The 23,186-nt window shown below is 42.7% G+C and overlaps 1 protein-coding gene across 4 annotated transcripts in view; it reads right to left on the bottom strand.

Annotated features, from left to right (window-relative positions):
• Positions 1 to 23,186, bottom strand: part of DAAM1 (dishevelled associated activator of morphogenesis 1) — a 151,953-nt gene that overhangs the window by 49,686 nt on the left and 79,081 nt on the right. For all 4 annotated transcript variants that reach the window (XM_053673215.1, XM_053673216.1, XM_053673217.1 and 1 more), the window contains one exon: positions 2,814 to 2,885. In XM_053673215.1, the coding sequence (XP_053529190.1) occupies positions 2,814 to 2,885 (72 nt within the window). The remainder of the gene's footprint in view (positions 1 to 2,813; positions 2,886 to 23,186) is intronic.

The raw sequence follows: 23,186 nt of genomic DNA, 5'->3' as shown, positions 1-23,186 counted from the left end.
ATCACTAAGTCAGCGGGCTCAGCACACTGAATTTCATTTCCCATCCTTCCTTCCTGAGTGCACAGAGAAGTCACACACAAGGAAGGCCCAGGTCCTCCCGGAACCCTGTGGGGCTGGACTCTTTTATTGCTCTTTTTCACTCTTTAACAGATCACTCAGGGGTCCTTTAAGAATAAAGCATTCTTGTTAGGAGGCTTACGTAAGTAACTGAACTTGTTCCACAAACAGCTTCACACACCAGTAAGTGCTGCAGTCCTTGACCTGGACTGTTTATCACTCGAAGCCTGTCCCTTAAAGAAAACAGATGCCTGCCCCAGTTCAGAAAGTCTGGGGGCAGGGGGGGGGGATTACCAGGCCTCTTTTACAGGTTTTCAACCCAAGTTAGTGAGAGGCAAATTGGAAAGGAGTCTTTGAGCTCAGGAATGGATAGGTTTAAATTCCAGCTGTACCACTTCCTAATTGGATGACCTTGGGCAAAGTAACCTTTCTCTGATCTCAGACTCCAGATCTATAAATAGCACTTAGAATGCAGGGTGCTTGTAAGCCTTTAAAACAACATGTAAAGTGCCTGTTATACTGCTTATCACATGACCCACACTCACTAGCAGCAGTTGCTACTGATGCTGAAGACAATGGATGATGACAATGGACAAATGCCCCTTCAACAATTTCCTAAGTGCAGAGCCAGAGTCCAGCTGCCAGGCCATAAAAGGATCTGAAGGAACTGTGTGCCTTTCCAATCCCTAGGGACAGTGTCTGAGGATTTCTACCACAGTTATCAGAGAGGTTAGCCAGAACTATGGGAGGAGGCGGTGGCAACATGCATGGTGAAAAAAACAGAAAATTCTGCACTTTCCAGTCTCATCAGGCCTCCTTATCGCTTTATGCACACAGTAGTTCCCAGGTCTCCTTAATTCACGAACTGTTAATGCCTTTTACCTTTAACCCTGCAAAGATGCTGGCTGGGACCTTGAAGGAACATTAGAAAGCTTTGTTAGGTGTTTAACACATAAAGAACAGCGAAGTGCCTGACAATTTAATAGCCCTGAGATTCTCTTGGAAAGGACATTGGATTCGGAAGCAAATATAATTACAATGTGCACAACTTGTGAATGTGGTGAATGCAGCCAAGGGCTGTCCAAGGAACTGGATGGACAAAGGTGGCTCCTGGAGGAGGGTCACAGACGGGTTTGTCACAGACGCCCCAGAGGAGGAAGGGAGCCGGGCCGACTCCCAACAAGGCATGGGTTAAGTCGGGTGAGGACAAATTAACCCACAGCCCTGAAATTTGAAGAAAGGAAAAATCCATAGTGTTTAGTGCTTCTCCATTTAAAGAAGTGAATTCATTAACAAAGAAGCTTCACTGCCCTTGTCAGATATCAAACAATGCTGACTTAATTAGAAAGAGAGTCTGCCTTTATCCCCTAACAGCAAGGAACAAGAATTCAGAAAAATAACCTTCACATGCAGGAAATGTAAATGGCTCTACACGATTATGGTTTAGACGGAAGCATAGAAAATCCCCGGCGGTCCTCACATTCTGCTAACACAGTCATACAAACGTACAAATCACCCCCTCTTCATCATCTCCAATGTGTAGGACACCTTGTATAAGGAGGATATGGTGGTTATTTTCTGCTGTGCTTTTAGACTAGAAACTCTTGGGGCCAAAGCCTCTATAAGTTATACAGCTCTGTTCACATTTACCAGGCTGTTTATTATTCATGGTGTGACAGCAGAAGCAGCATCTTCAAAGGAGAGGCTAGAAAAGAAGAAGTTGCCAAAAGCCAAGGCCTCTCTGAAAGTTTAGCAGAAGTGTGAATGATTCACGTGTTCCAGTCAGTTTTAAACTTCTGCAGCAGCAGCAAAATGTTTGCTTTAAGTGAAAAGAAATTAATTATTCATAAGGACTCTGGGGAAGGCAAGAAAGAAAGAGGTAGCGAAAAGCACTATGGCAGCTATCACCTGAACTCAAAGCTGAATTTAACAGGTTGACTCTTAAACTCATGAGTGAGTCCACTGAGGCAAAGGCCGTGTTCCACTACGGCAACAGAAACGGGATTCAGTTACTGAGGCTCAAAGGTTCCTGACTTGTCTTCTGCGGTGTATCTCAGTAAGGACCAGTACCTGGCTCCTCGAGCTGCTCAGAACGCTGACATAACAGAGACGTCCACGCGATCAGAACGCATATTTTAGACACTGAGAATGCATTTTAAGCAACGATTCAACCAAAAATAGATGTACCAAAATACATTCCCAAGGACATCTCAGTGGGCGCTGTTATTATCATCATGCCTTCTCATAACACCACTTATACCATGCGCTTTTTGTTATTTATATGAGTAAAAAGTGCCTTGGTGCCCAGTGAAATCAAGAATCCAGGAACTAAGCAAACCCTCATTAAATAAGAGAATGGGAGGAGAATAATGAAAAGATAGTTTCACTGCGCTATTTTTAAGTGACATTAATTTTTAGAATAGTGCTGCTATAACTAAACTCCAAATAATTGTAACAGCAATTGCAAGTTAAAGTTGAACATAAGCCAGATTTAAAATTAGATTTCCTCTTATAACATTAAATTCACATTTGAGGGTGTTCTGATTTTATTTAAAACATACTGGAAAAAAAAACATTTTGCCAAGTACCGCTCCTGCCTGCCACTACCCCTTTTCCCAACAATGAGCATTTGGAATGGAGTTGAAAAGATAATGACATTTGGTAGCTCTTACTCAAGTGGATTTATTGTGCAACTGTGTGCTTTGTATCAGACTTGTATTTTAAACTGGGTGTCAGAGAACAGAAAGTATACCTACAGCGGCCATGGAGTTCAGCTGATCAATGTAGAATTCAGGCCAACTTGTTGCACCCTTGTTTTCTTCCTGGTCCTAAAGAGAAAAACAAAAATGTGATATACCACCAGATGTACACACATACAGGTCATAAGCACATCTGACTTCCACAGTGTCTAGAAAATGGCCCATTCAAACCATTAGAAGGCACAGAGATAGAAAATATTTGTCTGTAAATGCTGGCTTTCAATCAGACTGTCCACTGGACTAGGGTGGTCTCCCCTATCAATTTGCAGAGAGTGCTGACGTCAGTTAAATGGGAACTTGGCCACATCACAGGGTGAAGCTGTTTTCCTTTAGGGGCACAGTAACCTTGGGCAGGGCACTGTGTTTGCTGGCAGGACAAAGGATCTCCAAGTTCTGTGTCACACTGAGGACAGTGCTGCTGGACTATTCGTCCAGATGAAATCCACAAGAGAGAGAAAGTTGTCTTTAAAAATGAATACAAGATTTAGCCAGTTGTTCACTCGATTTTTTCAGTTAGTTTATTCCGAACCCAGCAGAAAGTAAAAATTTTGAAGAAGGCTTTAATCTGATGTGACCAAAACCGGGTACTGCTTCAGTGAGGATGGAGAACAAAGCCTGACACTGAATGGAAGGCAATAATATGAACACACATTAGTCCTAGGCCCAGAGCTCAGGCTATGACAGAGTGTGAGTTTGGATAAAAAAATGTCATGCATCTCAGCTGAAGAGAACTGAAACCCAAGGAATTCAGGAACCTATTCTGCACAGCCAATCTTGTCTTACAAACCAGAGTGACTTGAAGTCCCCAGATATTCTGTGGATGGCAGGTCTGTGCTAGACCAAACCCACAACTCCAAAACAAATGAATGAATGAATGAATTGGGCAGCTCTTTTCCATGCATGTTTGTGCTACAAGTCATCTGTGATCGAACAGACTCAAAGAAAAGTTCAGCTTTCTCTAGCCTCCCATTCAGAAAGCAGCTTAGTATAATCAACCTCCCCTGCCCCCCACCCGCCCCCTTGGAGTAGATACCAGACCAGTTACTAGTACCTGTTATCAGATAATGAAGTACTTATTACCTATTAACTGGTGTCAGAATCCCAATCCTCAGGATAGCAGTTTTGGGGGTGGGGGGACTTTTAATTTCAGTTCTAAACTCTCCCTCTAAAATATACTTTCTATAAGCAATCTTTCTAGACAAGTCTACTTGTCTAATTGGGTAAGAAAAAACTGTAATTTCAAAACTGTTCTTTAAGTAGTCACAAAAAGGGGGCAAAGTAACTATTGCTTACAGTGCCTTCAAAGCCGGCAGTAACTGATATCTGGACTCAGGCGGTCGCATGAATTTCACTTAGAGACTGAACGAGCCAGATGATGGGGACAAAGGCTACCCCAGTGGCTTTGAAGTTGGGCTGGATTACACTTCCATGGTTCTAAAAGGTTTAGGAAATCTGATGACTTTTTAGAAGAGCCCCTGATTATTATTTAACATGTTACTAAACTAGCTAAAAGGCAGTGGAAAGGCCGAACCCTTCTCTCCCCTTAAAATGGAGCAGTAAAGTTCACACAATCCCACTGTCACCAGCCTGCTCAGCAAGCCAAAGCCCATAATGATATTCAATGGTATTTGAACCTATAAAATGAAATAGGAGGTGCCAGATCTTTTTATTCCCCCAAACTAGGGCAAATTTCCAGAACTACAACAAAGTCACGCCCCATGTTCAGGGTCCCATGAGAGCTTGTCTGTTGTAAGCTTAATAGTCATGGTTATAAAACAGAGCTCATTTGAGAAACTGAAGATGAATATATATGGAGAAATTGCTACACTTTGGAAATGCTTTAATGATGTAAACAGATTAATAGTAGACCTAGATACTGTAGTCAAAATAAGGGGAAGACTTATTTTCATTTCACATGCCTCAGAACTGAGAAAATCAAATGAGCTCACGTATGTGAAAGCTTCTCGTAAATGTACCAAGTGTAGTCACCACACTCCTGGGGGGCCAGTTCTTCATCCCATCAATGTATCTACAGTTTCCCTTGTGAAACCCTGGTCCTTCTATACAGATGTGCGCTATGGTAGCCAACTGAAATTCCCATCTGTGAATCAACTCTCTCCTACCTGGTGTGGCTGCCAGACTGTGTAGTTCTACGGAGGCACAGAACAGAAGGAAATGAGTGCAGCTGCTCCCTGGGAGTCCCCTGCGGAGCCCTGGACACTGATTGGCCAGGAGAGAGCTACTGCCCTAGGAGTCCACGAAAGAAACTGCTGGTGGAGGAGTGTGTACTACTCCTGGAAGGCAACTGGGTCCTGGCTTTACCCCCTCTAACAGGTATTATTCTTCAAGCCATCTTGCTCAATTCTATGTATTCGTTCTGGAGAAACAAGTGGAACATATACAAGACGGTATAAAATGTATAAAGGAAGTTACAATGGAAGCAATAGCAAAATCGAACACCTATATAGCTTATGTGTCAAATACTGTTCTAGGCATGTGCTCTACATTTAACCTACTTCATGAAGTAGGTGTTGCTATTATACTCACTTTAATAAAGAGGAAACAAGAGGCACAGAGGGGACAGGTGAGATGCCAAAGGTCACCTTGCCAAAAATTCAGAGTTAGTAGGAAAGAATTAGAGAAACTTCTTTCTAAGATTAGAGTTCAGACAAACCACAAGCCATACACATTAAGTGCAAAGCTGCCTTTTCTCTCTTAACCACTTCCCCATAAGAAACTCAAACGTGGTCACTTCTATTGCCATCAACAGACATTTGAATCCTTAGTCACTACCTTAAGTGACTAAAAGGTAAGCAAGACAAGTGACTTGTCTGTGTGGCTCGGTTTTAGTTTCCTTATCTATAAATGGGAGCCTACTTCATAAGGTCGTTGTGAGACCTAAAAAGTTAGTATGAGCTGAAAAAGCACTGGGAACAATATACACAGAATGTGCTCAATAAATGTTAGCTAGGATGACAACGAGACTGTTCCAGAACCTCTAGCTGTGGCCATGCTAACTAAGTCCCTGTTATTATGACCGTGAAAACTGGAGCAAGCAGTTTGGAGGTAAACTTTGGCAGTAATGTCAAATTAAAACACACACAGCCTTTGACCCTATAAGTCTACTTTCAAGAATTTAGCCCAAATCACATACTTAATTTGCATAAATATATATATTACAAATAACTTTTCTTCACTTTCAGTGATCTCTGAACTAGTAAATGATAAAGTTAACCAACAAAAAGGGGGTGGGTTGAGCACATCATTTTGTAGCAGGAATAAAGAATGAAGTAGAGTTATGTAATGATATGAAAATGACAAAATGTACTAAGGTAAAAAGTATTTCAGAATATTATTTTCTACCTATAGAAAAAATACGTACACTTTACGCACAAATATTTCTTAAAATATATACAATAAAATTTAACAACAGCCACCTCCCAGCTGCAGTAGACCTTCTACTTAAACTTGTGTGCAATCCAAACTTCTACAAAGAACATGCACCATTTTCACAATTAAAATAGAAGTTCGAAAGCATGTCATGCTCTGTTAGGACAAGAGCTTTGCTTTTGCTGCTGCTCTGTGCAAAGTGAAATGCATCGAGTCAAGGCCCCGCAACATTTGGGGTGCCTCTGGTCTCCACCCCCTGCCCCACAGCAGATATTTAAAGACATTTCTCTAATTGTCTTCCTTTCATGGATTTCTATTTCTAAAATTCCCTATAACCCTATAACCCCAGTATCAACTATTTGTGCAGGGAAAGAAACGATGATTTGGGCTAAGATTTATGTACCCAAAGCATGCTAAAATTTTCTAAATTTCCACACTTACATATTTGTGTGGCAAACAAAGTCTTGGTAGCAGCTGAAGTCTTTCAGTAATATATAAGTGGGACTCAGCATAGTTTAAAAATTAAGTCTGGGCCCTGGCTGGTGTAGCTCAGTGGATTGAGCGCGGGCCTGGGAACCAAACAACTGCGGTTCGATTCCCAGTCAGGGCAGATGCCTGGGTTGCAGGCCAGTTCCCAGCAGGGGACACACGAGAGGCAACCATACATGGATATTTCTCTCCCTCTCTCCTTCCCTTCCCCTCTAAAGATGAATAAATAAAATCTTAAATAAAAATTAAGTCTTTAAAGATAAAGACTTTTGAAATTAATAGAGGGCAAAATTTCAATAGGGTCACATTTCCCAAGTAATAATAAATAAGAACTAGTAGAGTTTTTCTTCAGTTTACGATGCTCTTGGTGAAGCTCCAAATAGGCTGCGTGAAGATCAATCAACAGTAAAGGACATGCTCTGGGACAGGGGTAAAGGACGTGCTTTGGGTTCACAAGGTCACAAGTCACAGACTGATGCGATGAGCACTTGGCCAACTGAAGCTCTAAGTCGCCACGTGCTTGTCATGTACCCATGAAGTTCTCAGACACTGCTTGTTGGAAAAGCAGACACGCACTTTCCCCATCTGGATTCGCTCACAATCCTTGAGCAATGTACAAGAGTACTACTAACCCCCAAACTGTAGGGACATATTAAGGTTTAACCAAGTGAATTTCAACAGCAGAAAGGTATCGTTTTGGTATGACAGTATGAAGTAAATGTCATTCTGATAATATGCAGCACAGGACAAAACAGAACTAAATGCCAATAAACACCTGTTCCGCTTGCAAAGAAAATGCTACAAGAGAACATGTTAACTGTGATCGTTTATAGGATCAAGAAAGTCTATCCTTTGGTAATGACTGAAATAGTCACTTGTTGCATTAATTTGTCACCACTATTCTAGATTTCATAGAATCTAGGTCCACTCACAATGCTAATAAATGCATTAATTTTGTACCTATAATTTTCACAGAATTCTAGTTAGAAAGAGGCAGAAAAGCCAAAGTGTACCCATGATGTGTGTGGCATCCATTATACTCAAGTGAGTGATAGGAAACAGGAGTCAGTGTGAGTGAAACTGGATCAAAGGAACAGGAAAGGAAGAGCAAGCATGATGGAAGATGAGAAAGTATTTTGTGGAAGCCCTTGCTAATCACTTCTGCTAACTTTCCTCTCAACTTTAATAACAGTATAATGAGTATCTTCTCAAAAGATAGCCAGGATGAAGTATAAAGGAACAGCTCAGACCGGCGTGACTTCTTATGTTTTCTGTAAAAGGCCAGAGAGTAAATGTTTTAGGCGCTGCAGACCACACAGTCTGTTGCAACTACGCAACTGCCACTGTACAGTGCAAAAGGCAGCCATAGATACTTAAATGCATGAGCACTGCCATGTTTCAATGGTACTGAATTTACGAAAACAGGTGACCGGCCAGATCTGGCCCAAGGCCACAGTTTGTCAACCCCTGTGCTAAGATACAGTTTGGCTCCCGAGAGGGTGGGAATACATAAAAATTCTAACTTGGTCACCAACCATTTTCCATGCTTTTTCTTCTTCTTGAAGCCACTCTGTCTCTAGTAAACCCCAACTGTAAGTTAAAATCAGCTCAAGAAGTGTTTGAAATTTGCCCAGTAACCTGCACTCTTTCTAGAGAAGCAGCAGGACCTACCATGCCTGAAAAGTCTACCTTCATACGACACTCACTCCTCCCTGAAAGGAGTTAAAGTAGCACAGTATCCCGGGTCCTTTATGTCCTGATATGAGCCCCTGACTCTATCTTATTCATCTTTTGCTGGGAAGAAAAGAACCAGTAGGTCCACAATCCTGGGCTTCTGAGCCTGTTACTTCACTTCACTCAGTTGTCCCAGTGCTAACCTCTGACCCTTAATGGTGGGCTAAAAGTAGACCCTACGCCGGAAGCTTGTCAAAGAGTGGCAGTTGGTTTCAAAAAACAAGTCCTATGTCGTCACATTTCAAGACAGTCAAAGGACCCGGGATGCTGTGCTACTTTAACTCCTTTCAGGGAGGAGTGAGTGTCGTATGAAGGTAGACTTTTCAGGCATGGTAGGTCCTGCTGCTTCTCTAGAAAGAGTGCAGGTTACTGGGCAAATTTCAAACACTTCTTGAGCAGTTCCTGGGACTGCTGATCCTGGTTACGTTTTTTTGGCCACTGACACAACTGTACATGAAGAGCATCTGCTGCCCAATCCAGTTGGGCCCACACAGAACAGCAGCTTCTTCATCTGCCAGGAAATCCAACACGCCCTCCTAAGCTTCAGAATGTCAGTCATTTGCTGGAAAGACTGGAGAGTGACTTTGCAAAAACAAAGGCTTTGATATTTAGCATTTAGAGTCATGGAAGAAAAGCAAATCTCTGTTCCCATTTTTCCTAATGCTACGAAGCATCTGCATGTTTTTAAGGAAAGCCATTGTGTAATTATATAGCTAGATCCTTGACCCTGGAGACACCCTAGTTTGAGTTTCCCCACCCGGGGGTCCTTTCTGTAAGTCATCAGCAGGTGATCGATCGTGTGCTCTCCCAGAGAAGGCTTCCAGGGGTCCACAGTCACGGCCAGTGCTCTGTTAGGAAATTCACCTCATACTGAATTGACAGATGTCTCCTTGTAACTTCAAGTACTTGTTGGCCTTAGTTTTGCCCTTGGGAACTGCATGGAGTAAGTCTAATTTCTCCTATGAGCTATAACCAGCAAATATTTAAACCATTTGAATAAAGCTATCATGTTCTCCCAAAGCCTCCTCTTTAACCAGGCCAAAAAAATCTCCACTGGCTCTACAGCACAAGTTTATCTTCCTCGATTCATAAATAAATCTCAAATTTTCCATAAGTTTATCATACTTTCATGTCCATTCTTCACAAAAATAACTGCAACAAATATATCTCGATTCCTATGGAAGGCTCTTCTCACAAGGCCTGTCAGCGAGGCATGACTCTAGACAGTCTCCCCCGAGAAGGTCTGACCCAAATGTCTCCGCAAGAAGAAAAAGAGCAAGTTCTTGCTCTCCCGATGGTCCCTAGCACATAGCATTTATGATTTAGAAAGGAAAGGTGCATGCTGTATGAAGCAGAGGTAGACGTGGACAGTCCTTGTTTTATTAAGTCTGTCTATTTTAGCAATAGTAAACTTAGTTTTCTTGTTACAAGACTGAGGACACTTTATCTCTAAAACATAAGTTAAAGAATTAAAACTGAGCAAATAGGAACTGCCAAGAAACTGTGCGGAACGTTAAAGACCCTTCAGAGCTTTGTTCTTCAGGTCTCTGGACCACACTTCTGAGTCCCTTCTCCCTTCCTGCACAACTGTCACCCCTCGGACGTCACGGGAACCTCTTCCATGAGTGCATGTGTGAAGCCCGGCACCTCTTCTGAACCCTGGAGCCCTGCTCCTTCCCGTTCTTTGGTCTGTGCAGATATGAAGCTCACCAGAATCAATATGCAATGCATGTGTTCCCACAGAGAGCCTTCTGCGATCATATCATGTACTGCAACCTAAAATATTATTAAAGGCCTCAGATCACTTAGTACAGGGGTGTCAAACTCATTTTCACCAGGGGCTATTGGCCTTAAAGTTGCCTTTAAAGGGCCAAAATAGTTTTAGGACTGTATAAATGTAACTATTCCTTAACTGTTAAGGAGCCGAAATTACATTTGGCCCTTTGAAGGCAACTGTGAAGCTAACGTGGCCCCCAGTGAAAATGAGTTTGACATCCCTGACTTAGAATGTTAGTCCCTTTCTCAATCCTCGACGTTAAAAATTCTATATTATTAGAGGACAAATTTTTTAAATGTAAAATTATATCATAAACTGATGTCAAAGATTTTAGTGAACTCATTAATAAATGAGGGAACTGGTAAGATGTTACAATGGGCTGGGAAGAGAATCTAAAGGGCAAAGACATATATAGGCATCTGTTTACAAATGGATATAAAACTGATCAATGGGCCAAGTAATTAATTGCATCAGACAATTTAACATTTCAACAGACAAGAATTATTTGTACTATCGGGTTTTTAAAACAATTTTTAGATTGGGTAAATAGCTCAAAGATAGTGAAAAGTAGAGATCACTCTACAGAGTGCTACAGAGAGAACTTTCAGTAATCCCCCCCCCACACGCCCCTCGCGCCCATTTCAATATTACGGTGTAGCAGAATTAAGTGATACATGACTAGTACTTCCTGGCTGAGAAGAACACAATCTCTGAAGGTGTAACGTGGGAGCCAAGCCGTATGACAAACACTGCTCCAGGCTCCCCACACCTAAGTTGCCCAATTGCTCAGGCCTACCCAAAGCTCTTGCTCAAGAACACCTACCCCATCCTGACCACTGTACCCCAATTCTGCCTGTTTCCATTGCCTCGTCTAGGCTGTGTGAATCACCAAGCCTCTGGCTCGAAACCATCAGACCACTCACTCCACTCTATCCCCCTTACATGCACAGCTGCACCTGGTCCTCCATCCCACCCAGAAACTTGCTGGGCAAATCACTGGAGTACTTCTAAGACATCTTGCGCTGCTCATAAAACAAAACAAAACAAATCAAAAGCTGTGAGCTCAGTGAGCTTAGACCCAAGCCCGACGCCCTCCAACCTCCAGCTAGAAAATAAGCTAAACTTGATCACTGTTGCCTAATAGTTTGGTCTGAAGCCAGATGCCATTTAAGAGGAGCACTTAGCATAACTTGGGAGCAATATTAACACTATACTTCTGAACATAGGGCGTCTCAAGGGTGGGACAGGAACAGAAACCCTCTGTCATCACGCTTAAAATTCACAGCACTGAACTGAATCTAAAAAGTCATTTGCTTTCCTTTTCATTCATTTACTCACCCAATAAACATTTATTGAGTTTTCTAATGGCCTAGGCACTGTTCTAGGTATTAGAATACATAAATATCAATAAAAGAACAAAGTTTCCTGCTTTCCTTGTTAGTGATCTATGAATGCAAGACATGAGACATGAGAATATGTTTCCAAACTTGAGCACTGGAAGTTTCTTATAAGATCACAAACTTAATTCTGAGAATAGGTTCTCAGTCTTTCCAAGTACAGCTACAACAAACTGTGCTCATTTATAGACTTTACTCCCTCTTCTCATTTTGATATAAAGAAACAGTAGAGTATTAGTAACTTGTGCATTTTTATTGAACGCCAATCTTTATCAATGTAGCTTCAAGATAAAAATCAAGTATAAATATTCCTAAGCTCCCCTGGAAAAAGTGCTCTGAAACATTTCTTTGTAGCATGAAATTGTTGTATTATTTATTTTTCTTATTGTCACAAACTTTATTTACACTGGTACAAATCATCAAACACTTCTGAATGACCCGAAATGAAAGCAAGCACACTGAAAAGTCAGCTTGCACTGCAGTTCTCAACCAGCTACCACTTTTGTTCTCCCCTGTGTTCAAATCCCGAAAAGGCAAGAAAAGAGTGCCACTTCAAAGGCATCTAGGCTCTTGATGGGGAAGAGCAGCAATGAAACAAAGAGACAGTAACAATAAGACTTCAAGAGTATAACGAAACCAACTGCATTTCTGAAACGGTTCAGGGGTCCATCTGTTCCAGCGCCCTCTTCTTTCCCAAAAAGGCCTTGGCCTTTACAGACTTGAAATCCTAAATGTCAGGTGCCACAGCATCTGGAGGGAAATGCATTGCATGTTCTGATATGTCTAAAAAACAGTCAACAATCCCTACCTAGAACTAAACGCTGAGACTTTACATCACTTCCCAAACTACAAGACATTTGTTTTGTTTATTAACAAGTCATTTCTTTGGCAGAGTACTTCACAGCATGGAATATGACTGGAGCCTACAAATCTCAATCCGTATGACTCCAACATCTGAAGCCAATTTTAGATGACAATTCCCCCTCATTTTCATGGCAAAGAAAAAGAAACATTCTCCAATTACTATTTTCAGAAATGATACAAGCCCACACCCCCATGTTGCCTATGACACAAAAGTATACAGAGACATAAAACAAATTACTTCTATGTAGCTTGTTAAGAGTCAAGTCTTGGGCCCACATGTCACCGTGGAGTGCTACAAGCCTAGGTACAATTTGGACCAGCTGGTTGGTAAATGTACATGTTTGGACACACATCACTTCCCTTATGCAGTGTGGAAATCCAATCAGTGGTGTCAATGGCCTTTGATGCCTCACATCTTGCTACCAGATTTGCTGCTACCAGACCAGCCTTTCAGAATGCTATAAAGCAGGTTTTGATGTTCTGAAACCTGCTCTTGGGAAAACAATCAGAGTGTGTTTATGATTTGCAATATAATGCTTAACACAAGGCTATAAAGGGAGGACTTTGGAAAACAGTAATTAAACTAAGAAGAGAATTGGGGGAAACAGTAAGCCTACAAAGGCATATTCCATTCACGGAAGCATTTTCAGGATGACTGGAAAATGCTATGCCAGGGCTAACTGTCCCCCAGAAGGAGAGTCGGTCATATTCCTGACTTTATGCATCACTGACTCTGTGGCATACAACTGAATCAATGACAGCATTTTTGGCAAAAGAAAATAAAGAAGAAAAGCATCAGTTGGAAGATGTCCCTACTCAGCTATGTTTAAATGTGAGGACATGAGGAAATACAGCTTAGAAAGTGAGGAAACATCTATGTTTGGGGGCAGAAATGTTGTTCTGTATTGCAATGACGAAGAACAAGAGAATTTAAAGACACCGCAATTTGGAGTCGGTATTCTTTGGTGGACTTTGTACTGGGTTCCTAAAGTATAAGGAACTTGGAGAAGCCCAAATTAGAGGTATTAGCAGCACGTTCTAACTTACACTGGAAGCTCAGAGCTTCTCCATGCTTTGTGGGGGTGGGGGGAGCAGGGGTTCGGTGAAACTTTGAAAGGTACCAAGCACAACATGAATCCAACAGTGTTAGGTGTGCTAGAGCTATTAGTGAAAAGAATAAATAAATATGTGTATAAACTGTTCTGCAGTGTCTACTGTGCTGTATGTCCCTCATGGGTCCATTGGGCTGGTAATAATCAGACAGGGCAGCTACTTCTGGATTCTCAGATATGGGATACAGTGAGATCCCTTCCACCAGAGACACAGCTCTGTCTCAGGAGAGCACTCACTCAGTGTGCAGTTCTGCACCGGCAGGTGCAGCATCCTGGAAGTGAAACGGAGTTGTGCCTACGTATTTCAATCCACACAGGCAAGGGGCTCAAAGGGCCCCATGCACTTGCAGTTGGAACCTTGGTTCCACAATAGCACTGCTGACAAGTGCTCTGTGGCAAAGATTGGGAGCTCCTAAAAAGGCAGTCATATACTCCTACCTCTGCAATCAACACACGATAGAAGGTGTCCTGTACCGGAGCTGTCAAGACGAACCTGCCTAAGAATTAAGATTGGGAAGCCAAAGACAGCTGCTCTGTGGCAGCGGAACACCACCACCCTCCTAAGGGCTTCCACTGAAACCCAGAGCTCCAAGCCTCTGACGGGAGCCTAAGGAGTGTTCTCCCCACAGTGCAGCACCAGGTGGGCATGACTGTCAAGCACAGGGCGGGAGCTGTGGGAGTTGCTTGCCTAGTCTGTTCCAAAGGAGGAAATAGAGCTCCACAGGACACACCACTCCCATGCTCCCCATGACTCCACATTAATGGGTTTGTCCACCAAGAAATTATATTACTTTCTCTCAGCTGTATATTGCTTACTTATCTTTATTGTTGTTTGGGTGATTATAGGTGAACACAAACATGGGGTCATTCTCTCCACTCTCTTCCAGCCTGGTGGTCCCTAATACAAAGAAAACAAAGCCCCGGATAAAGGGCTAACACAGCAAAGAAATGCAAGTGTGAGGAAACACCGAACAGAGATGGCATCCACAAAGCGGATACACAGTCACTGCTTTTACAGTGCTCCGAAGAACAAAACAGAATATTTCTAGACTGAAGAATCAACAACCCCCAAATCCAAAAGTTGCCTTGTACATAGGCAGTACCTCAGAATTTAGGCCTGGGGAATAGACAGACAGCTGGCAGCACATCTCGATTGCTTAATATTCAAAGGAGTCAAGGAGTGTAAGAGAGAAAGGTTTTCCCAATTTTTGTAAGGAGATGCTGGAGATTAAGATGCTGTGGTTAGAGGAGGAGAAAGAGACCAGTTGTGTGATTTCAGGACACAGCTAGTCTGCTTTGTTTGCCGAGATGAGCTGACACCGGGGCCTGAGTCACCCATTAGGGAAGTGGAGAATGCCTCAGAGGAGCTTCCTGGGCTTGGTGATCAGTCAAGAGCCTTCCAGATGGACAGTTTGCCTGGGGCTGGAACTGAGGGTGTAAAGACATCTAGAGAAGAGGAAGGGCGAACCACACACAGAGCAGTTTCCTTTGCGCTCAAACCACATAAACACAGTGCTGGGTGAATTGTCCATTTTTTTGTACTTCTAACATTGTGTACTTTTGTATGGCTCAACAGGTATTTGAATGGAATGATTTTCATTTTCTGAATATTGGGTTTACCTTTTTGAAATGAACACCTTCTATTTCAGTAATTTTTTACTTCAATTAGACTTGCTAAGACATATGGGGGAAAATGGAAGAACCTGACCGACAGTTTTCTTATACCTGAAACATTCAAACTTCCATAAAGTGATCAGGGCAAGGAGTAATTAATTCTCTCCCCTTGGACAGCACCAGCCTCTCAGACAACTGGCAACTAATGCACTGGCAACTATAACCACTTTGGAGGTAATTAAAGGTGAAATGTTCATACCAAACAACCCAGTAATTAGGTGTTTAGCTATTTATCCTACAGAAATTTTTGAACACATGCAATATTTTTTAATAAAAAATTAGAGCCCTGACTGGTGTGGCTCAGTAGATAGGGTGCCAGCCTGAGAACCAAAGGGTCACTGGTTTGATTCCTAGTCAGGGCACATGCCTGGGTTGCAGGCTGAGTCCCTGGTTGGGGACATGCAAGAGGCAACCACACATCAGTGTTTCTCTCCCTCTTTCTCCCTCCCTAACCCTCTGTCTGAAAATGAATAAACAAAATCTTTTAAAAAAAATTGGAAGTATTATCCCAAGAGGGTATAAAATAATTAAACTGTGGCATTTCCATGTAATGCAATATTATTAATTGCAGTTAAAATGGAAAAAAAACATACATTTACTTATTAATTTAAATGTGAAGAGTAAAGTCATAAATATGTGGATGAGGAAAGAAAAACACACACCACCTTCAGAACAGAAGACACCACTGGGATTCAAGCATATGTTTTGTGTCTTAAAAAAAACCCAAGATGAAAATGATAAAATGTTGGCATTTGTGTAACATGGGTGCTTATTATATTCTGCACATTTTTTGTACATTAAAGATTTCATAAAAAATAAAATTATCAACCAGGAAATAATAATTTATCCCATGACTAGAGGTTTGTTAGTTTTGTGGGTTTTTTTTTTTTAAAGAAATTTTAGAAAGTGCCAATTTATTGGAACCCAGAATGTCTGCTCTGGTAACTAGGTTTAAGATTTCCACCAATAACAGTATCTGCAACTGTGCTGAAACTTTCTTTTATAATCTCAACATTTAAGTTTTGCTTTGTTAGCTTAACTTCAGAAATCACATAGCTAGATTTATTACTGAATTTAATGCCACGACTCTGAACAAATTTTGTTGCTGAACAGGGCACTTGTAAATCTGGCTCACTTCAACCTAGTAAGTTACTTATTTCTGAAAATTGACTTGTTTAATGAAATCTCTTGATGTTGTGTCCTTTCACTAGCAATATCTCAAGCCTGAAAAACCCCCAACAAAAGATTCCAGAAGGTGTCTACAATATTTTTGATCCAGTCACTTGTCCACACACCAAAGAAGAAAGATGGGTATGTTTTGGTTCATTCTATGGGCAAATCGGTTTACTGCCCCTTCATTACTGAAGCTGGGCACTGAGAGTCAACATTTATGAAAATACATTCTGGACAAGGCAGGGGTGAGAAGGCATGGCTGGAGTGACAGAATTGGTAACACTGGGGAAAAACGCCCTTAACTGCTGTCATGGAACAAAGGAGTGACAGGAAGAGGAGGCAAAGAAACACTCACGCACCAACTGTCCTTATTGAAATACAACTTCGGTTTAAGGGCTGCTAGAGGCAGCGCATCCTTAAATGTTGTACTCCAAATCTAAAATTTGGTGCTCGTTTTGACAGCATTTCTTTTCTAGTAAAAATAAAATAAAGGAAAAAAGTGAATCACTAGTTTTGAGATCATGCCACTTAGTGGGAAAGGGTAACCAGAAACTCGGCTTCAGTGGATTTCTGGGTAGAAACTAAGGAAATGTCATCAGGCCCCAAATCACCATGTTCTCACAATCACTGCTTAAACCGGAAATGATATGGAAACTTATCATTTCCGGTTTACAGATTCACCTTTGTTTTAATGCATCCGAGCAGGAGTAGAAAAAGAGAGAAAGAAAAAGGGTCCATGAGCTAGGCAAAAGAAAGAAGAAAAAAGCCAGGGTTGTCTTGACAACACAAACACTGGTTGCATTTTAAATAATACTTATTCCTTCTAATTTCAGTACAAATATGTGGTGGCTTTCTAATGCTCCAGTTGGCTAGGCTGAACGAAACCCTTCCTTGTGGGTGTCCGGGTGAGACAAGGGTGAGCCTCTCACGGGAGAGGAGGGCGGAAGCCAGGCGACCATTTTCTGGTGCACCCATGCGGTCCCCCAGCCTGGCTCCCCTCATGGGTGCAGAGCAGCCCGCCTGTCTGCAACTGTCCCTCCTTCCCCTGGATCCTCCTTGTCCTCGGGCCTGGAGTGTGCGTGCCTCTGTGCGTGCGTGCGTGCGTGTGTGCCTCTGTGCGTGCGTGCGTACGCGTCAAATGCCAGGATTACAGCTCAAGCTTCCACAGGCCACCCACGTGTGAGACAAGGCAATGAGAGGTGACACAGGCTTCCGTTGGTCCTCGTGAGCTCCAGCCCCTGTCCTTGCTCTCCCCCAGTTCACGTCCAACTTCCTTCCCAACAGCCTGCTCCACCGACTTGAAGCTCCAGAGCTCTGTGTAAAAATAAGAGCTCTATAGAGTGCAGAGCCGGCTTCCATGATTGCCTAAGGGCAGGTGTGTGTGTGTGTGTGTGTGTGTGTGTGTGTGTGTGTGTGTGTGTGTATCCAGTCACCCTGCTTCTCTGACTGAAGCTTCATTGATACAAAATATAGCAAATGCATTTTTTTTTTTTACAATCAAGAAAACAGTATTCCTAGGTAGGAGGGAGGACTAAACACTGTGGAAAATTTGTACCAAGAAAATATAAATCACAATAAATCAGCCATGACAGACAAACACCAGGCTTGTTTGCCTACTTTATATGTACTCATGTACTCTTTTTGCAAACTTTTGATCGTACCGGTAACAGTTTTGTGTCTTTTTCTTCATCTTATTATTACATGCTGAGTAGTTTCCCATGTCATTAAAATTATTTTGAAAATAATCAATGGCTGCAGACACTGTTATGGTTGTGTACTGTAATACAACCACCCTCCTTTAAGTTGTTTACAATCCTTGGCTGTCAGAGACAACACTAGAAAGAACACTGTACACAGTTCTTCACCTCCAACTCTCACCACGTCTGTGGGATCAACTGCTAGAAGAGGAAGGTTTCAGGATCTGGACACGTACTATCAACTGGTTTTGGTCACCATCTTCAGGTCCATCTCAGCATCTCATATTTAGGACAATGTTCAAAATATTCATCAACATTACAGCATGGACATCAATAAACTGGAGCCAATGATGCAGTATGGGCACAGGGTCCGGGAGTCCCCTGTTGTGCCATGTTAGGAGTTAACCCTTGAGTCGGGGAGTGGTCAGTTTGTAAGTGTGGTTTCACTGGGAGGGTTTGAGGCAGCTGCCTTTTACCATCTGAAAGTTGATAATATTTCAACAGATACTGTAGTCCCACTGGGGTATAATCAGTGAACATCAGCTTGTGTTGAAGTTTCTACCTTTCTCTTCTGCAGCCTGAATAAACCTCAGTTATTTCAGTCTCCACTTCCCTCAACCCCAGTGTCTTTATTTTTCCAAAGTTCAAGCCTCTTACAGATTTCCTAACAAGCCCTACAAATTGCGTTTAGTAAAGATCAGATTAGGCCAACAGTCTAAATTTGGCCTTTTAAGCACTGGCAAGAGCAACAAAGTACAAATCAAGAGGGAAAGTATACAGTGCGTGCAAACATAGCTCGACCATTGGAAAAGGAGCCAGTTTCTAGATGATGGGATAAAAGCAGGACAACATCAGCTCTTTCACTGGAGTAACTGCTGAGTGCGGGTCAGAGTGGTGAAGCAGCTCATCTCAGTCACATACATACGGAGCTTGGTGACGCCCTCCTCTCTGCCCCACAGCCTGTCTCCTTACCCTGTAACAGCGCTTCTGACAAAACCTGGCAATTATTTGATTTTATCTGCTTCTCCTACCAGGACCTCTCACTCCAGGAAAACTGACTTACTGGTTCAATCATCCTCAGAACCTTGCCAACACTCTGCCCCAGAGAAGGGACCCAATACACATCAGGTGATTCACACAGCAACCTGCCCTTTGCGGATTCATTGTTTCATTAATTGAAGTTCCCCGATACTTAAAGCTTGTTGTTTCTTACCATTTCCATCTGGGATTATCTACAAATTTTCGTATCTCAGAGCCAAGAAATAGGTAGACGAGGCAGGGAGTTTCAGAGACACGGAGTCTGGAAATGCCCGTCGTCCTCCAACTCCTGTGCCTCCCTCATCTAGTCTTTAGAGAAATAAAGAGGGAAAGACCGCCCAAGCCTACTTCCGATCATTACTCCTGCACTTTCTTCAGTCTCTTCAAATTAGGAGCACAAATGCCAACTGGAACCCATTATGGGGTGAGAACTCAAAAGCAGGAGACCAAACAAGGTGCTTCTCACCAAGTCTAGAAATAGTGTTACCGAAATCTAGTTTCTCCCCCATTACTGCTTCCCTCTCCCAAATCTTGACATCTAGCAAAGTGGGCACTGAAAATTCCAAGCTCACTCCAATGTCTATTCAAGCAACTACAGTAAAGAAAGAAGACGATGTCTAACCTGTCCTTCTTCCTTTCCAATCTGTCAGGTTGAACGCCCACCCATTCATGCTTCTCCTCCCCACAGACCCACAGCAGGTTCTCATTAGGGTGCTGGGAACAACTAGAGGATTACTGTACCACCTTTCTTTTCTAGCTAGTTTGTTTGACAGTTATGTGGAAAACTGATGATTCCCTTTGTCTTTAATTCCACCACTTTAGCACATGTTCCTTTTCATCTGTGTTTTGATTAAACCACTCTGTCCGGGTGCCCCCAATGCAGGAGGGCCTCCACTCTCAAGGAGCTGAAAGAAGTGTATCCTGATGACCATACACAATGCAAATTTGATCTCTGTGTGTGTCTGGTGAAAGGAGAGTTCCTTTCTGGGGAGAGTGGGGAGGTGATCCAATTAGGATATGCACTTTTCCTAGATGTTTCAGAATCAGTACACTGTGCAAATCACAACAGCTGAACTGCAGCCGGGCTAGGCAAGATTCTGGAGTAATTTAAACTAGAGTCACACATAAACTCAACAGCAGAGTAAAAATTCACCTTCTCTAAAGTCAACCTCAAAAAGATACAGAAATGTAATGTAGGCTACAAAGCCTTGTACTTACGCTTTGGCTTTAGAGATCAGATACGAATGGAGGAAAATCAGGTCCTGATCTTTGCCTTCATATCTGATGTCACTACAGCTAACAGTGTCTAGCCCCATTCACTTACTTTGCAAACTCAGAAGCTCAAGGAGGGGGAAAGTGTGTTCTGGATACTGCTAAGGACTGGTTAAGTGACACAACTATTACAATTGCTCCGGTGAAGAGCTGCAATTAAAGGAGATTCCTGTCTGTGCTGATAAGATTGCTGCGGCTATAATGTGGTGGATATACCATTTTGTTTTCTCCTCTCTGAAGACCTACTTCTCACTTTTCCCAGGGTTTAAAAATCATGTTAACAATAAGCAAATACAGCATGGCCAGATGCCTTTCGTGGTCAGATGGTTCATTGTTTAAAAAGCTTCAGTTTAAAATCCAAAAGATTGTTAACAGATGCAGTTTCTGGCTGGAGACTGGGAAAAACCTCACTTAAACAAAAGAGTATGTTGTGATTGGAACTAAAAAGGGAATTACCTTTAAAGATAAGAACCACAAACATTTCCTATTTGAAAATACTCCCCGCCCCCCGGCCCCACCAACAAACCTTTTTTGGGGGACCTTTCATGAGAGTTAAAAAACTTGACAGTGGACTGCCGTGTATGACAAACCGTGGCCGACCAACTGGTCCAGCCATTTCTACAGATTTGTTTGGACTTTCAACAAGGCCATAGCATCCATCTCTTGCTCTCCCCCGGATTACTCAATTAGGCAAAATTCCAATTAGTTTCTTTCCAATTCTTTTAGCCCCAGAAATACTTCTGCTGCTTTCATTTTGGCTCTGGAAATAGGTTTTCAACCAGAGACTTAGATAGAGAAGTTTGAGAAATGAACACAGAGCCTGATCAGCAGATAGCCACTGCTGGGACTCTAGTCACTATTGGATGGAAAAGAGCCACTTGGCTGAGAAGACCTGGCCCCATCTTCAGTTCCCAGTCCTGCGCACTTTTAAACAGAAAGCCTGCCTTTCACCTACTCGTGTGCCTGTTTCTGTTGGCTTTTGTGGGCGCTTCCCCTGTGACGTCACTACGTGTGAGAACGTCTGCAGTGCCCTGGGTTCTGATCTTGAAAGATGGGAAATCTGAGGGAGCCATAGGTAGGTAGCTTTCCCTCAGTCTTTGGTCAGGCTCACTAGTGGCAAGCCTTATTCCAAAGGCTTCATGAGAGATGGTTAAGGAAAAGAATCCGTTCTCGGTACTGAGGAGAGCCACCATGGCTCCATTCGGAGACGGTCAACCTGGGCTTAAATCACATTCTTGGAAGAGCGGTAAGCATCATGCCCTTCTGTGCTCAGGTGTTTGTGTTCTCTTATTCATTGTGTTACTTCCTGATTTATTAACAGCTCGAAAAGGTCAGTTTCAGCCCTGGCTGGGTAGCTCCATTGGTTAGAGCATCATCCCAATACAACAAGGTTGTGGGTTCAATCTCCAGTCAGGGCACACACAAGAATCAACCAATGATGCATAAATACGTAGAACAACAAACCCATGCTTCCCTCTCTCATCCATCAATAAAGAAAAAAGGTCAGCTTCCAAGCAAAGGCATAGCATGTAGTTTTAGATGCCTGAGAAGCTCTGATCAAGAAAATCCCTGACACAGCCATTGTCCATTTTAAAGTGAGGTGTATCTATGCGCCATGGGACTCCCCAAAGAGTTAAAGTGGCTGTTCCCCTCTGCTGTGCCACTGCTAAGTCACACAGGAAATCCAAGCTGCTGGAATGAAGCTAGCAGAACTGTGTTCTTAAAGATCTGTGCAATCTGGCCAGGTACTCGCAGGAAGGGGCCATCCATCAAGAAAGGGGATTCTGAGCCAGTGGCCACATCCACATCCCGCCTCCTACATGCGCACGAGAGACAAGGCCTGCCCAAGGGGATTTGATAGGCCTGGAAATTGAAAAATGAGCAGCAGCTGCGAGCCCTAGGTCATTACTATTCTCCAGGGTTTGCGTTTTCTAATCTAAGGGGCAGTAGTTTCCATGATTAACTTTCAATAGCTGTCAAGGGTGTAATAAAATCTGGGAAAGAAGAAAACTTTCCCCTCCATAAGCTGCTCCCATTCTCCTGCCCTTTCCTTTCCTCCAGTCCATACTTCAACCCCCACTTCACACTGCTTCCTAATTTTGAGGGAAAAAAATCTGTTCTCGGATGAGCCAAAATAGACAATGTCCTCTGTGTACACAGGCTCTTGAGGACTTTTCTTTCTCAGTTCCAGGGGCCAAGAGCTCGTGGAAAGTTCCTTTGTTGCCAAGGGCCTTACAATACCATTACTTGCAGAACTGAGCACATTATATTTTATCTTAAAATTCTTTCCCGGTGTATTGTATTTTCTTCCTGAGTCATGACAATTAGTTCAATGAAGGAGAAGTTTCCTGGTTGGTGAGATGTATACAAAGAGAATGGGAAAAGAGGACACATTCATTCACAAACACGTCCTCTTGGTTATGAGTGGATAAGGAACCCTTAAGACAGCAACCGGTCTGATCTGACAGCGGCTTGAAGACCATATTGAGAAGTTAGAGCTGGATGCATCTCTCAGCAAGGGCCCTGGGAACCAAACCCCACACAGAGTTTTATCAATGGTAACTGCTCAGGTAGAAAATTAAATGTGCTTCAAATTGTTGACAGTTCAGTATGACAGTGATGATAACTTAGTGGTTCACTCATCAGACGTTCATTTCAAAGTATCGGAAGCTGGAGTTACAGAGATGAGGAAGACATGGGGCCTCACCAGCAGAGGCATGGCGTCTGGCTGGAGGGGGGCACAAGCAGGCTCA

Source organism: Artibeus jamaicensis, unplaced genomic scaffold (assembly GCF_021234435.1).
Source record: "Artibeus jamaicensis isolate MK-2021 breed Jamaican fruit bat unplaced genomic scaffold, CSHL_Jam_final contig_851, whole genome shotgun sequence".
NCBI classification, from domain to species: domain Eukaryota; kingdom Metazoa; phylum Chordata; class Mammalia; order Chiroptera; family Phyllostomidae; genus Artibeus; species Artibeus jamaicensis.
The sequence above is the reverse complement of the archived record's forward strand: the minus strand, read 5'-3'. Positions and strand labels throughout refer to the sequence as shown.